The following is a 22,475-nucleotide window of genomic DNA, read 5'->3' as shown; positions in this document are numbered from 1 at the left end:
GAATTAGAAAAAAAATTCCTTTGATAGAATCACAACAAAATTATAAAGTGAATGTGATTGAATCGTAAAAATCTTGTAACCGAATTTAGACAGCTGCTACAATTAACTTGAACTAACCAAAACTTTATTTACTTGTTTATATTGTATCAGCATTTACTGTATCGATAATGTTGATAATTTCTTCATCTTCGTGGAGGAGTTCATCAAATATGAATATATATATATATATATATATATATATATATATATATATATATATATATATTCAAACCCTAAATCACGAATTTTTTACATGGCAACATGATACCTATTTGTGTGCAAGGGCGTTGTCCTGCAAAAACAAAACACCTTTAGAGAGCTTTCCGCGTCTTTTCTCTTTAATTTTTTCTCGTATAGTGGTCAGTAATGTCGAATACTAATCTCCAGTCATTGTTCTATCCTTATCCAAAAAATCAATCATGATTACTCAATGACAATCCCAAAATACTGAAGCAGGAACTTTTCCATTAGATTTTTGGAAACGAAACTTCTTAGGTCTTGGAGAACCAGAATGTTGCCATTCCATCTATTGTTGGTTTGTTTCTCGATCGTAGAAATGTACCTAAGTCTCATCCATAGTAACAATTCGATTTAAGAAGTCTACATCTACAACATTCAAACATTTGGGGATCCATCTTGTAGCAATTTTCTTCATGTCCAAATTGACGTGGACTATGTGATGATCGCGTTCGTATGATTCAACATTGATCACCAAGGGTATTAAGCATATCGTCGTAAATCTGCTTACCTCTTAACACTTTTAAGTACAGGTACTTGATGATGGTTCGATACTCCAATTTTTCGATTTTCACAATTTCGCTGGACATATTTTTTCCTTTAATTTATTACCTAACTTTGGTTTACTTTTTGGACGTCAAACTTTACACTGGCACTTCTAATAAGTTATTGTTCGTATATGGTAACGCAATATTTTGTTTATACATGGAACTGGTCTAGGCTAACTAAATATCAATTGATATCTAGTGGAATGGGTTCTTAGTAAATCATGAAGTGTAGTATGAACGTGTTTCCTCAAAAGTTATTTATATTTAAACCTCAAAACAATCACACAAGTTTCACTACACTCTATATATCAATGATAGTCCACCTAATAAAATTATGCTTGTACGTTTTTTTAGTAAAAATGTTTTCATTTAAGCGCGATAAATCAAAATAATTTTACAGTAGATATTATATATAATTCTACTTGTAGACATCTAGCTATAGATATTTATATCATTTACTGTAATTACAGTTAACTTTAGAATTTATGGTTCCAGATAATGTCAATAGATGGCAAAAGCACTCGTAATAAAATTTGTAGAGTTAGTTGGTCAATTTTGAATTATCAAAGATAATCGGCTATTGATTTTGACTTTTAACAAATTCTGATACAACTTTATGCTCTGTAATTGTAATTGGACGTATATTTCATACACGTGCCTTTGACGTAAATGTCAAAGCAAACGTCATCGATCTGCCATATGAAAAACATCAAAACAAAACCAGTTTTTTACTTAGTGTCAAGTCAAAGTACTAAGTGCAAATTATCTAAACCTCATTAACTTGTGGAACAATAAACTAATTGTTGATGTCCTCGGACACGAACCTCCCGTTAAAGTCCGCATGATTACCTGGTATCTACTGAAATTTATCATTTGTTGTCGGAATGAGCTAGCAGTCAGTGAGTGTGTGATAAGGTACATTTCATTGTGATAAATTCTCGAGTAGTGTATTTTGTTAAAGTTTCCAATCCAATAATAGTCATTCGTTCATTGATTTTTTAACGTATTTAAAACGTGAAAAAGTTTTAAAATGGCGCAAGAAGGACTATTAAAAAATTATAAATCTCCACATGTGAAAGTGCAAATATTCCCTAGTCAAACAAGAAAATTAACTCATCTTCCACAAAGACCAAAGGTTGATTTAGCATTTTCAGATTTAGAATACATAGTCAAGCAAGGAAAAAGTAAGTACACAGCCATGGACTAAAGTAATGTAAATTCATTTGTAGAAGACTATTCTACAGGATTGTGACATTATTATTTTACACTTGAATACAATCAAAAGTACCTTCGACCCCAATAGGTTAACTTGTTTGAAAAAACAATATTCATTTATGTATTTTCAAATTACCTATTGAAATAGTGAGTTTCAGTTTCTCTTTTAAGCAATATAATATGTGTAGAAATTGTGAAATTATATATGCTTTACCACAAAAGTTATAGGTTCTATGTAATTATTTAAACATTGGTCTTGTCTAATTACAAAAAGCTATCATGTTTATTAATAACAAAGTTGGTATGAATAAGATGCTAAAAATTTTGTTACAATAATTTTTCTTGTAATATTTTAATTTTAATTTGGATAGGAAAATTTGATTGGAACTTTGTAGCTGCTTTCCCTGGGAGATTTCTAATTCATAAATTATTTATTTATATTCCTCAGTAGTTATTTATCACATTGTTATAAAACTACCCTTCATGATAAAATACAGATCCCATTTTTTGTTAATGATTCATTATTTAGCATTACAAATAATATATAATGATTAGCCTACAAGTAACAAAAATGAAAACAAGTTTAAAGCAGAACTTAAGTAAAATCAAGGTATAAACTATATCAGAAGATAAGGGGTAATAATATAGAGTTTCTAACAAGTTTATAAAAGAACTTGTACCTAAATAAATGACACAGTATGAAAGAAAAACCTGAGGTAGTTTGATAGAGGGCGATAGAGAGAGAGGGAGAGATTCGTTGGTTAAAGTTTGGTAGGATAAGGAGGATTTTTGTAAGGAGGGGGGTTTATTGGAATAGGCTCTGATATAGGAACAGCTCATCTACACAGCTGGGGTTACAGAGGTTGCATTGGGTTGTGTTTGTCTAACTATTTATTTTTTGAAAATTTTGTGTTTTTTTCTGTTTATTTTAAATTTAAAGGAGGGCGGGCGGGTACAGCTGCGGCTGCATTATTCCATATAGTCGGTCATTTGGCTGGATAACCGGTTCACCAGGTTGCAGGGAAACCTGCAACACCAATGATTGATAGAGTATTCAGATGCCATTTATATACATTGATACATTCATAAGTGAAAGGTAGGAGAAAAAACACTAGTCAAATTAATAACAATATGATGATGATATTACATCTGCTGCATATGAAAAGGAGTACTAGAAAATATTGTGAAAATAATAATCCATGATCCAAATAAGATTATGAGAATTATACAAATTATATTTAAAATGAATATAATCATCTTATGAATATATATATTAGGAAAGTTTGATGTGAAGCTTTACTATAACGTTACCCCCAGTCAATATTAAATTGATATGCAGAAAGGTTAATTCCTTTAATAAGATTGATAGCAGACATATGTATTTTCCACCCATAAAACATGAGTTAATGAAGAAAAAATGGAACATGAGGATAAGTTTCACAACAGAAGCAAAATAGGCAAATAATTGATACAATAGTTGATAAGAGAAATAATGAAAAAACACCAAAGCTACCAAAGTAAGTGTATCAAACTGTTGTCTGACTTACTATAAGCATGGATATGAACATAGATACTAATTTTATGTAGATGGGAACAAAAAATATTTGTAAATTTTTTTGCAGGAATATATTCACAAACACCATATATAGACTAATTGAGAGTCTCGTATAGCTAATATAGTGGGATATAAAGGAGATGTCACAATTATATCTTGGGTTTATAGTAAATTGCACTCTTTTAAAGAAAGGTTAAATGAGTACAGTATATTATTCTTAGATTTTGAAACGTTAATTTGTTTTGAGAAAACATTAAATGTGAAATACCTATATCAATTTGAATTAATGTGAACATTAGTTTTTTCCCAGGCATAATGACAGAAAATAATATATTTTGTTATAAATAGGTATTCTATGTTCATATGTAGTTACATATTGGATATTTATGTATATATGTACACATTTTGTACACAATTACATTGATAATATTTATATATATATATAATATTTGATCCTGATTCTCATTAAGCTTGTTGCCTAAATCCATGGAAGCCAAAATGTATTAACTTTTCCATTTATACACATTATAGATTGTGTAGTTTCCATTTAAAAAGCTATTTAAAACAACTATTTATCTTCATTACCTGTAAATATGAAAAAAATATTTTTCTTGTGATAAGTGGAATTTAATTGCTCGCTTAATTACCATAAAGTTTGAAGTAAACATTAAGAATCACTTGCTTAATTTATACTGTACTGTGATTTTTACTTTTGTAATAATATAACCTTTATACATTACATATATACATTCATAAAAATACATTCTGTTGATTTTGAAACTTTGGCTGATTTCAACAGTTTTTCATTTTGTTGATAATATATTCCTGCATAGGTCCATATATTGGGATAGTTTATAAATTAGATAACTACTTATTTAGTTAGTTCTACAATATGTCTATTATTAATTGGTTTTCTTAATTTGATTATTGAATGAGAAATTTGCTAAGATGGGAAATAATTGAATGTAACTTTCACTCAGAATTTTAGTATAGGTACTTGTCTTATTAATATATCTTTTTCCAAGTGTCACTATTCCAATACACTGATAAACAAATAATTTAAAAAGAATAACAAAGTTCTCTCCTAAACATTTCAAAGAGGAGACAGAAATTATCTTCTAAACCTATGGTGTCAACTATGATTTCATGAAAAATAAGAATAATTAAGAAATTCGAAGTAAGACACTGACATATAGTGTATTTTGAGATCTAATCACCTTTATGTTTATTAAATCAAAATCAATGAATATGCTTCTTTGGTGACAAATGAGTACTAATTTAAGGATTTTTTTTTAAATGATAAATCCTCCAAAACAAATGAAAGTAGTACGCACATAATTGTGCTCTTGTTGATTATCTGTTCAAATTATTCAGATTTTTTACATGTTAAAGAAATAAATTGAAAACTAAGAAAGCTAGAATCACTATGAGTCCTTCAAACTTTCATTTTTACAATTAAATTATCAACAATAAGCTTACCAACTTTCCAACTCAAATTTATTTTTAAACCATTTTTAAACTTTGAATTTAAGGTAGATTTTAATATTTTGATCATTGTTAATATAGAAAATATTGTTCGGCTAAATTTTTTATGTCAATACATATATATTAGAATAATTGTTAGTCATCATAACCCATCCATACCGCTATATAATTCAGTAGATGTTTAAATTTACTTTGTAAAACCTTCTTAATAAGAAAAATTGCAGTTTAATAATACACATTATATGTAGTTTGGAAAAATATATTTACATAAGTTTCCAATAATGACTTGATTGGCAGAACTCAATAAACTTCCACGTATATATATATATATATATATATATATATATATATATATATATATATTTGTTTTTAGGTTTCTTCTGAATTAAAATTATTTTTTTTATAATTTTTTAAAGACAGATAAAAATTTTACTATTAGACCTGTTGGGGTCTTTATCAAAATATTTAAATATATCGATAATATATAATTGATAATGGATATAAAGTAGGAAAGTGCCTATGGATGGAGACAAGATAATGAAAATTATCGAGACATTAGCTCAAATACCAAAGAGATCAGAGACGTATTAAGTAAGATGCAGAGGCTTACCAAACAGCTTATGGGTCATGAAATACAGCGGGTACTGTAATGTACATTTGAACAAAAAGCTTGTAACCATAAAACAACAAATGAAATTAGCACGTAAACGGAAACGGAAACCAGAGTGTACAAAAACTACCCAAACTGAAGAATAGGTTTCGAAGGTAAAGTTTTTACTCTTTGGCATAAAGTATAGATTAAAGGAGAACCTCGATGTAGAATCACTAAATAAGCTTGTAGAAAACGAATGGGAACCAGACGTGTTTACCAAAAACGGATTAACAAACAGCATCTTGAATTTGGCGATTAACAAAAGCGACCTTGTTGCATTTATAGACATAAAAGAAGTAGAAAAGTCTATACTAGTTAGGGGACTAGGAGAAAGAGTGGTACAAATTGGAAACTTTATCTAAAGAAATATGTCTGAGCCAGGGAAAGTAATCTATTCTGTTTTTAGTGAAAAGCTGAGAGACATTTCGTTACAAAAAAGAAGACACCAACTGTCGTGTGTATTACGAAAGAAATGAGATCAAGTGCAGATGCAGAAAAATAGCATATTGCGCATATAAGGGTTCTGAAGCTGTGGTTGAATTAATATTTCGAATCTCACAAAAAGAATCAATAAATATGAAACCAAAAACTACCTTCGAGGCTGTACTAATAGAGAAAGTAGACAGAACATAGGCAGACCCTCCTTAGACTTGTTAAGAAAGAAGTAGAAACAAAACAGCTTAGTGGTATCAATTCTGCGAGATAAACTAAAGATGTAAATCTGATATTAACAGTGGACAAAAAGGACAGGGACAATTAACATGCCCTAATAGGTATAAATGGAGATGCATTAGTCAAAACCACTGGAAATGGATCAAGCACCTTACAACATATACAAAATTTGGATGCTATGTACAGAAGATATTGAACTTGCCTTAAATATTCATGTTGTCAGAAAATATAAAAACTAAAGTTAGAGTTAGCAACATAAATCACTCGTATGGATAAACTCATGCGACAGTTACAGTCACAAATGAGGTAGCCAAATCACTTACGCAAATGGGAAAAGTTAGAATTCGACTTTCCAGTTGTCCTATACAGGAGAGGATTCAAATTAAAACATGCTACCGTTTCTGGGGTATGAACTATGAAGCTAAGCAATACCGTGGCCCGGATAGGACAAAAATTTGTATCAACTGCGGCGAAGAAAATCATCACAGAAAGGATTATGTCAACAAAGAATACTGTACCATAAGATCATAAACATCTAAGACTAAATGTTCAGTCTATAGGAAAGCAGTAAAAACTAGAACACTGCTAGTACAGACAGAAAATAATTAAAAAATGTTTAAAACTGGACAGGTAAACCTTGGGAGGAGATATGCAGCTCACGATATGCTTCAATACGTGATAAAAAGCGAGGACGCCCGAATGGTCATTCTCAGAGAATCAAACCAAAAACTGGTTATCAAAGAAAAATGGTTTGTTGATGATAACGTGGATACTGGAATATGGTTACCAAAAAACGTCGGAGGTATACAAAATCATGTGGACGACGAAGGCTTTGTATGGTTGGAGCATAAGGACATGATCATATATAGCTGTTATATATCACCAAATACAGGTAATGAAACCTTTAATAGAATAATTTCTGACATCAAAACCAGCATTCAAAGCCTAAAGTAACAATGTCTAATATGTGGTGATTTCAATGAAAATTCAAGGATGTGAGACTCTCCTATCACAGAGGAGACAATCTTTCAGAGTGGGTCCCTGACCTGAACCTTCAGGTACTCAATAGGGAAACAGTAGCGAGTCTTTTATTGATGTCACTTTCGTAAACAACGGTCTTACAGAAAAAAGTCTGTACTGTCTGTAAAATCTGCATCATCTGCACAACAGTATCATCGGAAACAGTAGTACTACAAGCTGACTTGATAACTATAGACTTGCTGCTAAGGGACAGAACCCTGATCTTATGTTTAAACAAATGTTTTTCATACGAAAATACTCGAGGTATAACATGAAAAAATATTTTAACTGTCCACTAAATATGATACGTGATACGCTTATGGCTTACGAATGCTTCACCATTTTATTACTCCCTTATTCATAAAAATATACTATAACGTACAATGTGATAAAGATAAAATTATTTAAAAAATTGGTGTAATATGTGAACAAATAGTTAAAAAGTAAAGTATACAAAGAGAATAGATATAGGAATGATCAAGTTTCTTAAATTTTAGGAGGTTTGCCAATGTTAATATATTGTAATTTGAATCTGTACTATTGATAATAAACCATAATTATTGAGTTCATTTAAATTTATTTATAAAGTAACTTTTACAGAAAAAGGTATTTCATTGAATATAAATGTTACGACTATGCTAAACTTGCATGAATCACCTCGAACTTTGAAATTTGAACAGTCTATAATTAAATTTGGCTTTTCTTGTCATTTTTTAGAATAAGGACACGTATAATTTTATGTCATAGCTGGTTTTCATATAATATCTACATAATATTTGTCAGTATATCATTGCATTTTTAGTTTCTCCTACACTTATGCATCGTTAGGAAACAGAGTATGTTAATGGTTAATGTATTCCATGAGTTAGACTATGAATGATTGGCGTATACCCATAAACAACATAATATTACAATAATAATATGTATGTATACCATATTTTTTGTAAATTATTTTATGATCATTAAGATGATGACATACATAGAATTTTATCAGTTGTAGTTTAAAGTTCAAAGTATAAAATAGAACCATTTTGTTTTAAGCGGAAAATTACACACTAATAAAAAGTTTAACATCATTGAATCTCCAATTTTTAATGAAAAGATTCTAATATTATTAATTAAATGAATGAAGACTTATTTTGAATTTTCTCGATTGTAACAAAGTTGTTCAAAGTTTAATAACAGTAATAAAACTAAGTTTGTGTTTTTTTTTTGAAATAAAGAAAATTTCAAAGATTTCAGTATTCAATTTTCTTGTCTGATAGTGTTTATAGCTAGCGTGGGTCATAACTATGAACATCTTATAAATTACTTAGTTGATTGTTGATAAGCCCCATTCTTCTGTTTTGTTCTCCTAATAACCTATTTCTAGTCCCTTTTCAACCCTCAGCCAAATAACTCCAGCTCTCACTCTGTCTTCTTGGTTAAAAATTTCTATATGTAGTCCAACGTCATGATTCTTATATTATTTGAAACTCCTGGGGTCACATTTATCTACATTATGGAACCGAAGTTTATCATGGCTGGATATATTCCATTGGAGACATATGATAGACTTGCCCATATGTTGATATAATCTATACAAATGTACATATTTTTAATCGCTTCCTTTTGTTAGTTCTTTTAGTAGATATTTATATTTTTCTCTTGTTTCCTGCGATTCATATGTTAACCATAAACTTTTCTGTTTCCTATTATTTCTTAGCTGCTTTAAACAACACCTCCTCAAGATGACTATACTTTTCTTCAGGAGATGCTCCTTTTTCTACGTAAAGTGTTTTAGTTGTCTTGTTATCTGTAGCTTCTGTTTTTTATTATCGCTGCATGGTACATATTACATATAAGACTTTATGACTTATTTTCTTCAACTTTATGCTTGTCATACATTTTTCAAGTCAACTTCATTTGATTTCCTCATTACTTTAAGTTTTTTTGCAAATTTCAAATTTCTGATAGGTTTTTGTATATCTTCACGATGAAAGTAACTTCAATGAAGTATACAAAAAAAATTCAGGTATTTTCTTTTGTCTTTTATTCAAAATAAATTCTTTCTACTTAATTTCCTGTAATAAGATTGTTATCTCTTCCAATGATTATTCCATTTCTTTATTCAATTGACATAAATATGTGTCCCATTTTCTTGTTCATTATTGTTAAAGTTAATGTTTCGAAACTCCACTCCAAATCTTCTTCGTCTCAGTTAATACAATTAGTTATTGTTAAATGGAATAATATTTTTGCTTTTGATCATACAATTACAATTTGACCTCCTATTTATGAATTAATAACTTAGTTTAACTGATTATGAATATTCTTTATCTGTATAATAACCAGTATAAGTTTACTGAATTTTGTTGAAGTACAAAGCCAAAGATTAAAATACTCCAGAAACCTTATCTACAGATTTGAAAATCTAATTCTTAATAACAATAGAAAATAAATAATTCTTAAGTACTTGGAAGAATTACGAAAAAAAAGATAATTTTTAACTATCAAATTTAATATATTACTTAAGTATTAAAACTTGATAACATTTGCTTAAAAAATACGAGTAATATATACAGGATTCATACAAAAGTTGTATGCATTTTGTGAAATTTTGCTGAAAATCGACTCGAAGAACAGATCTGAAGGGGTAAAAAATATGAGGGAGACCTTGTATATTATCACATTTTGAACAAGGTTTCACTCGAATAGTTACATACATATTCAGTAGATCTTGATATTGTTTTGTATTTATATATTTTTATCTTGTTTTGTCTTCAAAAATGCTTTTGGCCAAGGGCGTACCCAGGATTTCAGCTAGGGGGGGCAGCTCATACCTGTTTCGAGAAGATGGTCGGTCGGGTATATTGAAACAAAAAATTATTTTGACTTTTATTAGTTTGATTATGATATATATATATATATATATATATATATATTAATTTAACAAAATCTTCTTGGATTTGTCGAAAATTTGTTTATGACAGTCTTTTCAATAAACTCACTGTTTTCTTTTAAATAATTGCGATGTACGCTCATCAGACATACAGACATAAACTTCTAAGCCACGTTTTAACTCTTCGCAGCATACTGAAGGACCGTTCTACGGTCGCCGTGGTGCTTAAAATAATCAATGCCTTTCTGACAGCAGGGTAAAAAATGTTGTAAACAGATCAACTACTTCTATGTCCCCTAATTGATCATATGATAAAGCCTTCTTCACACATAAATTATGCCAAAGATTCAGTTCTCCGATGATATCCAGGTAATAAAATTCTTTGAAAGATTCTGCGTTTTTGTGTAAGTCTGTAATGCTGGTTTTGGTGATATACAAGGGATGTAGCTTACTTAAAGCAAACGCCGGAGTATTTTCTTGGGAGAATCGAATATTCAACGATGAAATGAGTGAATCAATGTATGGTATTATCAGATAACGCCGCCAATAATCGTTATCATTTTCTGATGGCGGATTACTTCTATGTGTTTGCTTGTGAGCAAGACATGGAACCGAAATTTCTATGTTGAAATCCATTGCAACAGCTCGCGCTGTTCGAAGCGTTTCATTACTTATTCTATCAGGAAACTCGCGGTCATTTTTGAGAATGTCCTTGATACTTTTGATGTGCTCCCCCACCGAGATCATGTCGATCGATTTAGTTTGCAGTGCGTTACCTACTGGTTCAAAAACTGCTGAATATTTAGCTATTGTTTGTAGAGCAACAATAAACACTGGTTTTGTAACGACTGAATGCAACTGATATGCAGATTTTCTGGTGGCATAATTTCCCTCTACGGATAACGTTTCTATATATTTCACAAGCTCACAAGGGAAATGTTGAGAAAACTTTATGATTGATTCATATTTTTCGGACCATCTCGTCTCACACAATCGTGATAGGTTTGGAGCGTAGTTTCGACGTGTAGTCGATTCTCTGGAAAACGTTATAACATCCTTTACAGTGGCGACAGTATTTCTAATTTCTGGCACTGCGTTCCTATCATTCACAACAAGGTTGAGTTTGTGACTTGAGCAATGAAAATATAAAACACGAGGATATTTTTATCTCAAAATGGCTTGTACGCCACCCTCTTTCCCTGCCATTGTAGAACAGCTATCGAATCAAAACCCTACGCAATCTTCTGTTGGGAAGTTAGAACTAATTAAGAAATTGTCAATTGCTTCGGAAATTACTGAAGCATTTTGTGCTTTTAGTTCGACGAAGCCTACAAATTCTTCTCGGATTTTTCTTTGACTTAGAACCGCACGCCTATTGACAGCTGTTCCTTCCCAGCTACGTCTGCTGTTTCATCAGCTGAGACTGCGTTAGCCATGGTCTACTGAACCTCACTTATCATTTTCTCCTTAATAACTTCGCCACATAAATTTTATCGATGTGTAAACTACATTGCGATGGCACTTTTCCAGGTGACTCTTTAATTTGTCGTCCCCTGATATAATCTCAACTTCAATAAATCTAATAAAACACCTTGACTGTGGAAAATTTTGACGAACCCACCCCTCACCTTACTTCATATGTACAAAACATACATCCGCCTCATAATCTAATATAGAACAAACGTCTACAGCGCCCATTTATCTCCTTAATAAACTCCTGACTTGCTATCAGTCCATTCTCAGATACTGCCAAAACAGAGTTCATGTCAATTCAGACATAGCCACCTAAATAACCTCCAAGCCCGCTATATGATTCGTACCATCGAATCAACAACTCCGCTGCCAAAGAACCCCTTGGCTCATCGATAGACGGCCCTCTCCACAAAGCCCAAAAAGAAACTTTCCTATCCGCCCCTCCGGCTGCTAATAACAGTATTCGAAAACCTCCCTGAAATCTACCTCAACTTCCTAGACAATTTTCCCATATACATCAGATAAAACCCTACCACATACACTTCGTCGATCATCGGTGTTGCAGGTTTTCTGCAGGTTTCCCGGGTCAGAAAAATAAGTCATTGACAGTCACAGAAGACGAGATTTTATGTAATTCTGGGTGCTATGTGAAGTTACCAAATAAAAGACTGTATTTATTTAAAATAATGATGTGCCGAAAATTCTTGCAGAAAGGATAATATGTACATATTTGAAGCGATACTTCAAAACGTACATTCCAAAAACATTACGGTCGAGATGAGCATTACAGTGTCGACGAAAGCATGATATCAGGGAAAAGTCCATAAGATTTGGCTACAAAAATTGGGTTCTGTGTGCCAGTACTGGTAACATGGCGGCTTTTAGTTTGTATACAGGGAAAAGGGAAATTAGCCAGCCCAAAGTGACATAAATATATACTTCAACATTTTATTCACGTCGTTGTCATACGTAGCAATACCCCAGCCTTCATTGATTGTCAGCTATAAGAAGGCACGATGGGTGGGTAGATAAGTGTGACGAAGTGTTAGGAAAGCGTCTTATAAAATATTGATGGCCATTATTTGCCTACATGTCGTTGATGAACAGTTGCTTACTCGCGAGAAAAAGTGGATGCAATAGACACACTCTTCACATATGGAACTACATCACACCAAGGACAAAAGCCTGCCAAACCCTTACCCACCGCACGGTATGTCGGTAAACAGCATTCCCATTAGTACAGAACGTCGATGTTTAAGTCAATATGGAGGAAAAGCCAAGTTCAAGTGCCTGAAATGCGGTGTGGGCCTGCATTCTAAGTGTTTTATGAACTACCATGTAATAGGCTGTTCATCATAATATACATGTTTTAGTCATTCAATTACTTTTTAAATAAACTTTGATATAAATTCAACTGGTGTGTTTATAACTATGGTTCCGCTGTACGTTCGATATATCGGACGGGTCATAAAATCATAAATATAAATAAATGCATCATTTTTTTATCAAATAAATCCTTAATTTGACCACAACTGTTCATTATTTATCATAGTAATCAAATTAAGATTCGATTAAGATAACGCACAAATGGTTAGTGATCAATGCGAATTGATGAAGGATTTTCGCCAGATTTCAATAAAAATAGAGTTACGACATGTTGCTTATGATTGAATGACACCACTAAAAGAGATTCGTAATGAAAATACGCACTAAATACAAACCAAATGTATTATTCACTTTTTATGCAGATGTAGATAAAGTGACGCAGTTCCTGACCTATCACTAAATTCCTTTAATTGAAAAACGTCGTTTAACATAAAATTTGGTTTATAGTCCATGTCTGACAACTAAATTTTGTTCTATATTTTCCGCTTCACAGCCCAGTTATGAGGTAATCAATAATATGCAATTATACTGTTGAAATCTTTTTTAACTTTATGTTCATTTCTCTTTTTTTGTACTTAAAACGTTTAACCTAGAAGATGTGTTATACAAAAGTCTTTATCACGATCATTCTATTAGTTTAACAATATAAGATAATTGAAGTCATACTGACCTAGACATCCATTTTTGTTTTCTTTAAACGGGTCGGGGTCAAAAGAGCAATTGTAAATTGTTTATTTTTGTGAAAATATTATTGTTGTATCGTCAAAACAATTCTCTTATTCAGTTAAATAGAAAGAGATCATGCTCCAATAACGGGAAATGCTAGATAATAGATGTTTTGCAATGGTGAAAGTTGTTCTTGCTAAAAATATTTTAGTTAACGAGATGATTTTCGCGAATTGGCAAAAAACGTGAAGACCACTAGTTTATTTCAGTGAACAATTTTCATATTCTAAAAATTAAATGAATATAGATAATCAGTTAATTGCCCGTATTCCATAAAATTTTAGTTTAGATAATTGGAACGAGAAGAGTGACGAATACAAATATTTCAATACACCTTCGCTAAGACGCAGAGTCCCTGGTTGTAAACTATAGAACGGTCTACTTTTATTAACCCCAATTTTGTGCGTTACAAATTATAGTAAGCATGCTGCCATCCTATGGATGCCTTCATTTTGGTGACACTGACAAGAACAAAGCTCATATTAAGTCTAGATAATATTTCTTCAATCTTTTGATTCGACATCTTGCTCCGTTTCAATTTCTTAAGTACGTTTTTCATGAATGTCTTATAATTTTTTTCATACTTGCATTTTATTCACTTTATAAAGTGAGGTTTGCATGAAAGAAACCACAGTATTTATTATTATATTGTTTGTTCGCATTTTATTATAAAGTGAGGTAATTTCGAGTAATTTGTGGCGTCAGGAGACAGTCTGACAGGTTTGGTTAGATAAACCATCCTATTATTTGTGTAAGAGTCCTTGGTCTACAAAAGTGTTTCTTAAACCTGGAGTCGAGCGGTATTAAAATGAGTCGCAAAAACTTCAAAAAAACGTTTTGAGAGCCATAATTGAGCACACCGATCCAAAATTGTGTCTTCACAGAAGCAACACCAGCAACGATAAAAAATCGCAGAAGTTTTTGTGTCAAACTTCAAAAATTCAGAGGTTGTTACACAGAGAAAACTTCAGGTTATATGCAGCCCGATCTAGGCCAAATATCAAAAAATATTGTAAATTTTATCGGGGGCCGCGCATTGAATTCCCGGATTTCGATTGATATTGTCTCATTAAAATACTCGATGGTTCTCACGCAGTATTTTATCAAGAGTGAGAAATAGTTATATTTTAGTCCGATAAAAAAGACGAATAAGTGGATAAACAAATTGACACATTTAAGCGATATTCACCACTTAAATAAGTTAAACTCATAAATGCAACATCAAAATCTGACACCGTCAGACATATATGAAAAACTACTATTACTATAGAAAAAAGCTATGGAAATAAAAAATTTCTCTTAAGAAAGCCCTGTAAAAGACAAGTAAGATTCCTGCATCAGCTCCCTATTTTGTTTTAGAAACAGTTCGAAGAACATTCAAACCTTTCTCACATTTATCTTTCACAAATCTAACTTGATGAGACCAAAGCAGTTTTTTGTCTAAGACAATACCTAGATATTTATAATAATCCACTATAGGAAAGGAGGTGTTATTGATTATTATTGTGTCTGCAAGATGAAGCCGGTGTCTCGTAAAGCACAAAACCGCCGATTTCTCTGGTATACAAGACTAAAACCAAGATTGTATAATCATCCTTTGATACTGCATGATGGAGCTCCCTCACGCATCGCTCATAAGTATTATGGGAGATGTATATGCATATATCGTCCGCGTATTGAATTATTTTTATATTATCGTCCATAATGTCATGCAAGTCTGTGGTATAGATATTAAAAAGAATAGGGTTAAGAATAGAACCTTGAGGTAAACCATTATTCACTATTGTAGGGCCGTGTAATACATTACTGTTATCGCGAATAAATATCGGTTTTTAAAGAGTTCCAAAATATTAGTACATACCTTTTTGTTTATACCCATCATATTCATTTTAGAGAATAGGATGTTAAGATTTATAACATTGAGGTCCTTTGAAGTCAATAAAGAGAAATAACAAGTATTCGTTCTTAGAAAAAGATAATTGGATATCTGAGACAAGTTGTGCTAGAGCGCCTACAGTTCCTTGACTTCTACGAAAATCATATTGACTTTTTGGTGCCAAGGAGTTACTTTCTATAAAAATCTCCAGCCGATTCTTAATCAAACGTTCAAAAGTCTTTGTTATGCATGAGAGTAAAGAAATAGGTCGAAAAGATGTCGGTGAATCAGGTTTTTTATTGGGTTTTAGTATTAATGTTAAATAATCTCTTTCAATTTATCTGAATAATCCGATTTTGACTGAATGAAAAATTATAATTTTCTGTTGACAAAAATGGAGGGCTTAAAACTGATGGTGGAGCTAAGGAGTTTAAATTTGATCTATTAATTCTGGAGTTAAGTTTGGTTTTTTAGTTTGGTGATATTTATTATTAATACATTTAACTTTGATCTATATATTAGACAAACGAGTTATTATTTAAATATTCAAGCCAACATTGCTTCTGCTTTTTCTTGAATATTAATGTTGGCTTGGCGGCAACATTTTTATAATATAGATAGTTTCTCTAAATTAGCCAGACGTTTATATTTATTCAATGCCTTTTTCCGTTCTATAGATGCTGATGAACAGGTAGCATCCCACCAGTATGGTCTAGGATGAAACTGTTTGTGAGATTTTTTTATGGGCATCGCTTGATTTGCGAAAGTGGACAGTAGTTCAAAGAATAATGATAGTTTGTCCTCATTTGAAGACAAATTTCGATCACAAGATTTAAGTTTTGATTCGATAATATTTTTGAAAAGGTGCCAGTCTGCACGAGAGTCTGTCCATTTAGTTAAAGGGTTGATTAGAGTATACAAAGATACGGTTTGCAATTCCATAATTATTAGTAGTGGTCCGATTCCATTGTATCATCAATTACTTCCCAGTGTATTTTATTTGCTAGAGAAGGGGCTGTTATAGTTAAATCAACTGCTGATTTATATTGATTCGGGGGGGTTACTCTAGTGGGAGTACCGTCATTGAGTATCACTAGATCTAAATTGTCTACCACGTCGGCTAACATTATTTCTTGTAGAGTATCCGGATGACGACTCCACATACTAAAATGTGCATTAAAATCTCCACAGAAGATCGTAGTCAAAGGGAATTGTTGAAATAATTGTTCCCAATCTTTATTATTCGCATAAACATTCGGTGGTTTGTATATTGACACAATGGTGAGATTGCAGTTAGTTAATTCTACTGCACAAACTTCGATGTTTTCATTGAAATAGTTTTTTACTTCTAATTGCTTACAGATAATTGAATTTTTGATAAGAATTCCGACACCGCCATAACCGTCACCTCGACATTTTTTTAAGAAGTTATAACCTTTCAATTGAATTGTACTTTATGGTTTCCACCATAATTCTGATAAAAGAATAATTTCAATATTCTTCTCGTTTAGAAATTTTTCGAGGCTTCCTTTGTTTTGAAGCAAGAATCGATTGTTCCATTGGAGAATTTTCATATTATGGTTAGTACTCATCCTCGCTATTAATACTTATGTAATCCATACTATTCTCATAATTTGTATCTACCTTGTTGAACGTATTGCTTCTATTATAAAATATTGAATATAGATGATCTTTAATCTTAATTTCATCGGTTGATTCTGGTTTTTGTATTAATTCTTAAATAATGAAATAATTTGGGCTATGATTTGATTGGAGTCGGGAGTAGTATTATATATGGATGAAATGGGGGGTGGGGCAGATTTGTTGGTCATGTTGGAATGATTTTCATTGGAATTAGGTGAAGTGGGTTGTGAGGCCTGTGCATAATGCCCGATATGAGTAGATTCGAGAATATTGGAGTTTGGTGACAGTGGAGGGGAAATGCATTTTCTTTTCTTGGATATTTTGGAGTTAATTTTAACCGAGGAGTTTGAAATTTTGGGGTTTCTGAGGAGGTTGTTCGCACCTCTAGATGACATTTCTGGAAAATTTTCATCGTTTTTCAGTAATTCGAATTTATTATACGTGGTTATTTTTGCATAAGATGGGTGTTCTACTACAAACTCATCTTCTTTGAATGTTGCATTCTGGTGAGCCATTGTTTTTGGAATTTGGGTATAAATGCGATTAGGTTATTTTTTATCAAATTGTGATTGATTAAAGAATTAGCAATCTGATATGATTTGAATTCTATTCTGACTCATACTTATGGATTTGATATCTAAAATATCATTTTTAAATTATAATGATTCCCTCAAAAAATAGCCTATTTGATAGGAAATAACCTGTCTAAGTTCTTATCTACATGTTCAAATAAGTCGAGGCACCATTCACTGGGATTATGCTCAATATCATTTCTTTTTCTAAAGGTCGTAATTTTTGTCTCTTTGGCTAACAAGTTCTATTCCTTAAGACGGGAAGCAAGAAGTTCAGACTGTAGCTTTGATAACTCCAAATCATGTGCTAAATTATTCAACTCACTTTGAACAATCAAATGTGGCTTGCCGAAACTGCTACTTAGAGCAAAAATAGGGTTGGTGCATTGTTCTTCAGAACTTCCTGATGAGTCTTTGTCACCAGTATCTTCTAAAACAATATTTTGCGGATCTAAAGGCGCAATCGATACTGGTAAATCTTCGTTATGGGGAACAGGTGGTATAGAAAACGGCAAATTTGAATACTCGTTCTTGTGCTTTCCTTTCTTAGATTAACCTTCAGTCTTTGTTAGTCAAAAATAGCAGTCGTCAAAATGGTTAGTAGGTTCCCGCAATACTTAAAGTACCAAAAGAACTGAAATAGGGTTTTTTTCAAATTTTCGGAAAATGGACTGGCATGCGATTTCACCATAAATTCTCCACAAACGTAGCAAAATTTGTCAGAAGAAGTTTTGCAACTACGGCGCGTTTGACTCGACATTTTCGTCTTTATAATCACTTTTTTCACTATGAACAGAGAACCACTTACCATGAAACTCAACAGAATACTAAGTTTTAATGTTATTTTTATGTTTATTATTCTGAATAATACAGTGGAGGTATTTTTTGGGCCATAAAATTTACCGATATTAACCGCCCCTTTATAAAATTACCTACCTGCTAGTGTAAACAGGGATAATTAAGCTATTGAAAAGTGGTACGTGTTAGGGCTTAATATTTTTTTTTTTTCTATTATTGGACAGGTATTTCCATTTTAAAAATAAAGATCTCGCCTGTGTTACGCAAATCTTGTCGGCCAGTGTTATATGTAGTAATAAAATCATAATGTTGTTTTTAAAAATCTTAAAATCAAGTGAATACAGCCTTTTAGTCAATCTTTCATATCATTAACAATGAAAGACAAATATAACCGCAGATTCCAATTTATATTATAGAACGCCAACCAAAAAGGTCAAAAGGCACTAGGTATTCTTTCAAATTAAGCTGATTTTTGTTGCATTTTTTCCCTTCTACATCAGTTTATTGTATGAAAAATAAGATATTCTAACAATAAAAGTATTCAAACAAAAAGTCTCGTGATTATGTTTTTTGATTGAAAATGCGAATTAATAATTAAGAATAGTAGTATAATTTAGGTAGAAGAGAAGTTTCTTGTACTCCTAGAATATTCAAATGTCTCACCCATTTTACTCATATATAATTTTAAAATTAATATACCAATAGTATGGACGTAGACATTCAAAAATTCAGTGTTTACGTGTTTCGTGTACTTTTAAAAAGGATTACAATCAATAACCGCCTCAGCGAAAGTAAAGGTACCTCTACTGACACTGCCAATATCAACTAGTCGCAATCATAGAAATAAGAATTCTTAATCAAGAAATGTGCATTATTTTTTACTGATTTTTGTGGAAATAACAATTTTTCGATATCGTGTAAAACCTCCAACACCAATTTATATAGAATAAATACTGCCGAGAACATAACCTCTTATTTGCCTCTATATTAGCTAATTAGAAACATTCACATGAAAATATTTCGTATATTTTAATCAAGTACATCAAAAAACAAATTTTACTTGCATGCATGCAAAAGTATATTGATCTGAATGGAGAATATTTTGAGAAACAATACAGCCATATCCAATTTTAAATATTTGCTTTTATTTGTATATCTTAAAACTTAAACTCGTGAAAGGCATACTCGAATTTCATTGATTGCTTTCGTGACTCATCATCAGACATTAATTTAAAGAAAAAAATTAGATCCTACAGAGACAACCTCAGAAGGGTTAAGTTAAGTTAGGTTTGTTTCAGAATAATTATGACTTATTATGGTATCCAGAAACACTTTATTCCATAGTTTGAAAAAAACATGCTCTAAGTTTATTCTTCTCCTGAATTATCTCTAGAAATTTCTTTATCGGTAAAAACTTAAAATCTCATAATAGAACCAACCTGATCTGAGACATTAAGCAACAAATATAACGGCACTTGAAGTGTGGGAAAATTATTTCTAAATTGATAATTGTCTTTATATATATTTAAAATAATCAACTGTATAATATGTAATGTAATAGTTTGAGATGTACGAAAGACAATGTGAGCATAGTTAATTATTATTAATTCTACCACATTCTTTATATATTTGTTGCTACTATAGAGACTATTAAAATTTCGAGCATGCCTTTCATTTTTTTTTTATTGAATTAAATGTTTCTAAATTCCATAAACTGGTAACAATTATTTTGATTTGTTGATTTTGTGACATCTAAGTTTTTTCGATAAATAAATATCTGTGGAGGTTTCAGGAGAATAATCAATAAGTTTTGAGCATGCCTTATATTTTTTTTATTGAATCAAGTATCTATAAGTGCTAAAATGATAAAAAAAGTTGAAACGAAATATGTCTTATCAATCGATGTTTTCTAATCAATATCAATGTAATTCGAAAATAAGATACAGACGTAATTAAATTTTTAGCATATTTTGACAAAGGCCTTGTTTCTGCCTTGGGCTCTTTCGCTTCATGTATTTTGAGATACTGAGAGCACTTTTATGTCAATTTAAATCCAAAATTACATAAGGCGATAATACTGGGAAAGTTTGGTAAAGACGGTCTCTTGCATCTGTTTAACGCACCCAGTAACAGATCTCCTATAGCACAGGCTTTCAATAACTGTACATCCACCAGCTTCTTCGGGATGGGCAACCAACAATAACCAGCTGTTTCTAAAAGTTAAGGAACACTACTTCGGGTAATGAAGTCATATCATATAAATGATATTATATATATTATCATATACTCCTTTCGAGACGCAGTAGAAATGATAGAACATCGATCGGAAAAATGTTTTAACCTTAATGGATACTATATTGGAAAATAAAAATATTTTTGTAGGAATTCGTAATATTGACCTTGCATCGACAGGAGATAAACAACTAACTTTTGACTAACCTATAATTAGTACGTTTATCCCTGTCATTTTTCTTATTTTATCTGATTAATTTATTATTAATAAAGAATGATGAGATTTTTTGCTTAAAATCGCTTTTAAATACAATACATGAAGTGTCATTTTATCTTTATCCGATCTGTTGTGAACACAACATATACTTATATTTACTGATAACAACGAGCGGTCGCTGGCCAGATAGGAAACAATAGCTATGTTTTTAAATAAAGTAACCTTTGACCATTAAATATTAATATTCTAATTTGGTGACTAATAATAACAACGCAACAGAATTATTTTTTCTCTGCATGGATTTCCGTCGTAGATTATTTATTATTGAAAACTATTAAACAATGTTCGTATTATCAGAACTATTTTATCTAACTGGATGTAGTTACTTCCCAATATCAGCCTCGTGCATACAAGAAGATATTTTTTTGTTCGTTGTTGAATTTAATGCAACATTCGACCTTGGATCGAGATGAGCGATTGTATTTAAATATTAAAAGTACTTAAGATAAAAATGTAGAGGAATCACAAACTGAATAAAAAACAAGGGATGTTATAAAAGAATATTATTGTTGTCTTTTCAAGAATCTTGAAACAATACATCCTGAATTATAACAAATTTGTAGATTCTCAAAAAATTCTAGACAAACTTCTTATTGGACAATGGCACAACTTTCTGTGCTATTGCAAAAATCAACGTCAAGATATTATTTAATCATAGTAATCACACTACTAATTCTAAAGGATACTTTTTATTGCTTATTAAAATAAGAGACCAACAATAATAATGTCAGTGTAAGAGGATGCTAAATAAACTCTCATCACGAACGTCTTGACGACATTGTTATCTCAAATAGAAATATTTTTAACTTATCAACTACGATCAATCAATCAGAAATAGATTTGTCAACTAGTTACAATTTGAAGCGACTCCGGAAATATTTGATAATCAATTCAGCATCACATGATCAATTATGAACCAGTTCAAGAATTAATTTTACCATGAATGCTTTGAAGACCGTATTCATTTATCGCCGAATTGATCTATTGAAAGGAATTTGCACTGGTCCAATTTTGATGAACAATCCAAAGCAATCTAGAGTGATTATTTTTTAACTTTCACTACGGTGATTATATTATAATGTTTCTGATCAAAAGCTCGATCGCATTGTTTGCATACCGTCAAACTTTAAAGTCGATATGTCACAGTAGATGAAAGTCCGGTACCCATTATATTCCAGAAACAAAAA

The 22,475-nt window shown here is 31.4% G+C and overlaps 1 protein-coding gene across 1 annotated transcript in view; it reads left to right on the top strand.

The window, feature by feature from the left end:
- Positions 1 to 1,366: 1,366 nt before the first annotated feature.
- Positions 1,367 to 22,475, top strand: part of LOC130451579 (ATP-binding cassette sub-family G member 4-like) — a 37,869-nt gene continuing 16,760 nt past the window's right edge. Inside the window, exon 1 of the mRNA XM_056790679.1 lies at positions 1,367 to 2,008. Coding sequence (XP_056646657.1) covers positions 1,855 to 2,008 — 154 coding nt within the window. The 5' untranslated portion in view covers positions 1,367 to 1,854. The remainder of the gene's footprint in view (positions 2,009 to 22,475) is intronic.

Source organism: Diorhabda sublineata, chromosome X (assembly GCF_026230105.1).
Source record: "Diorhabda sublineata isolate icDioSubl1.1 chromosome X, icDioSubl1.1, whole genome shotgun sequence".
NCBI classification, from domain to species: domain Eukaryota; kingdom Metazoa; phylum Arthropoda; class Insecta; order Coleoptera; family Chrysomelidae; genus Diorhabda; species Diorhabda sublineata.
The sequence above is the reverse complement of the archived record's forward strand: the minus strand, read 5'-3'. Positions and strand labels throughout refer to the sequence as shown.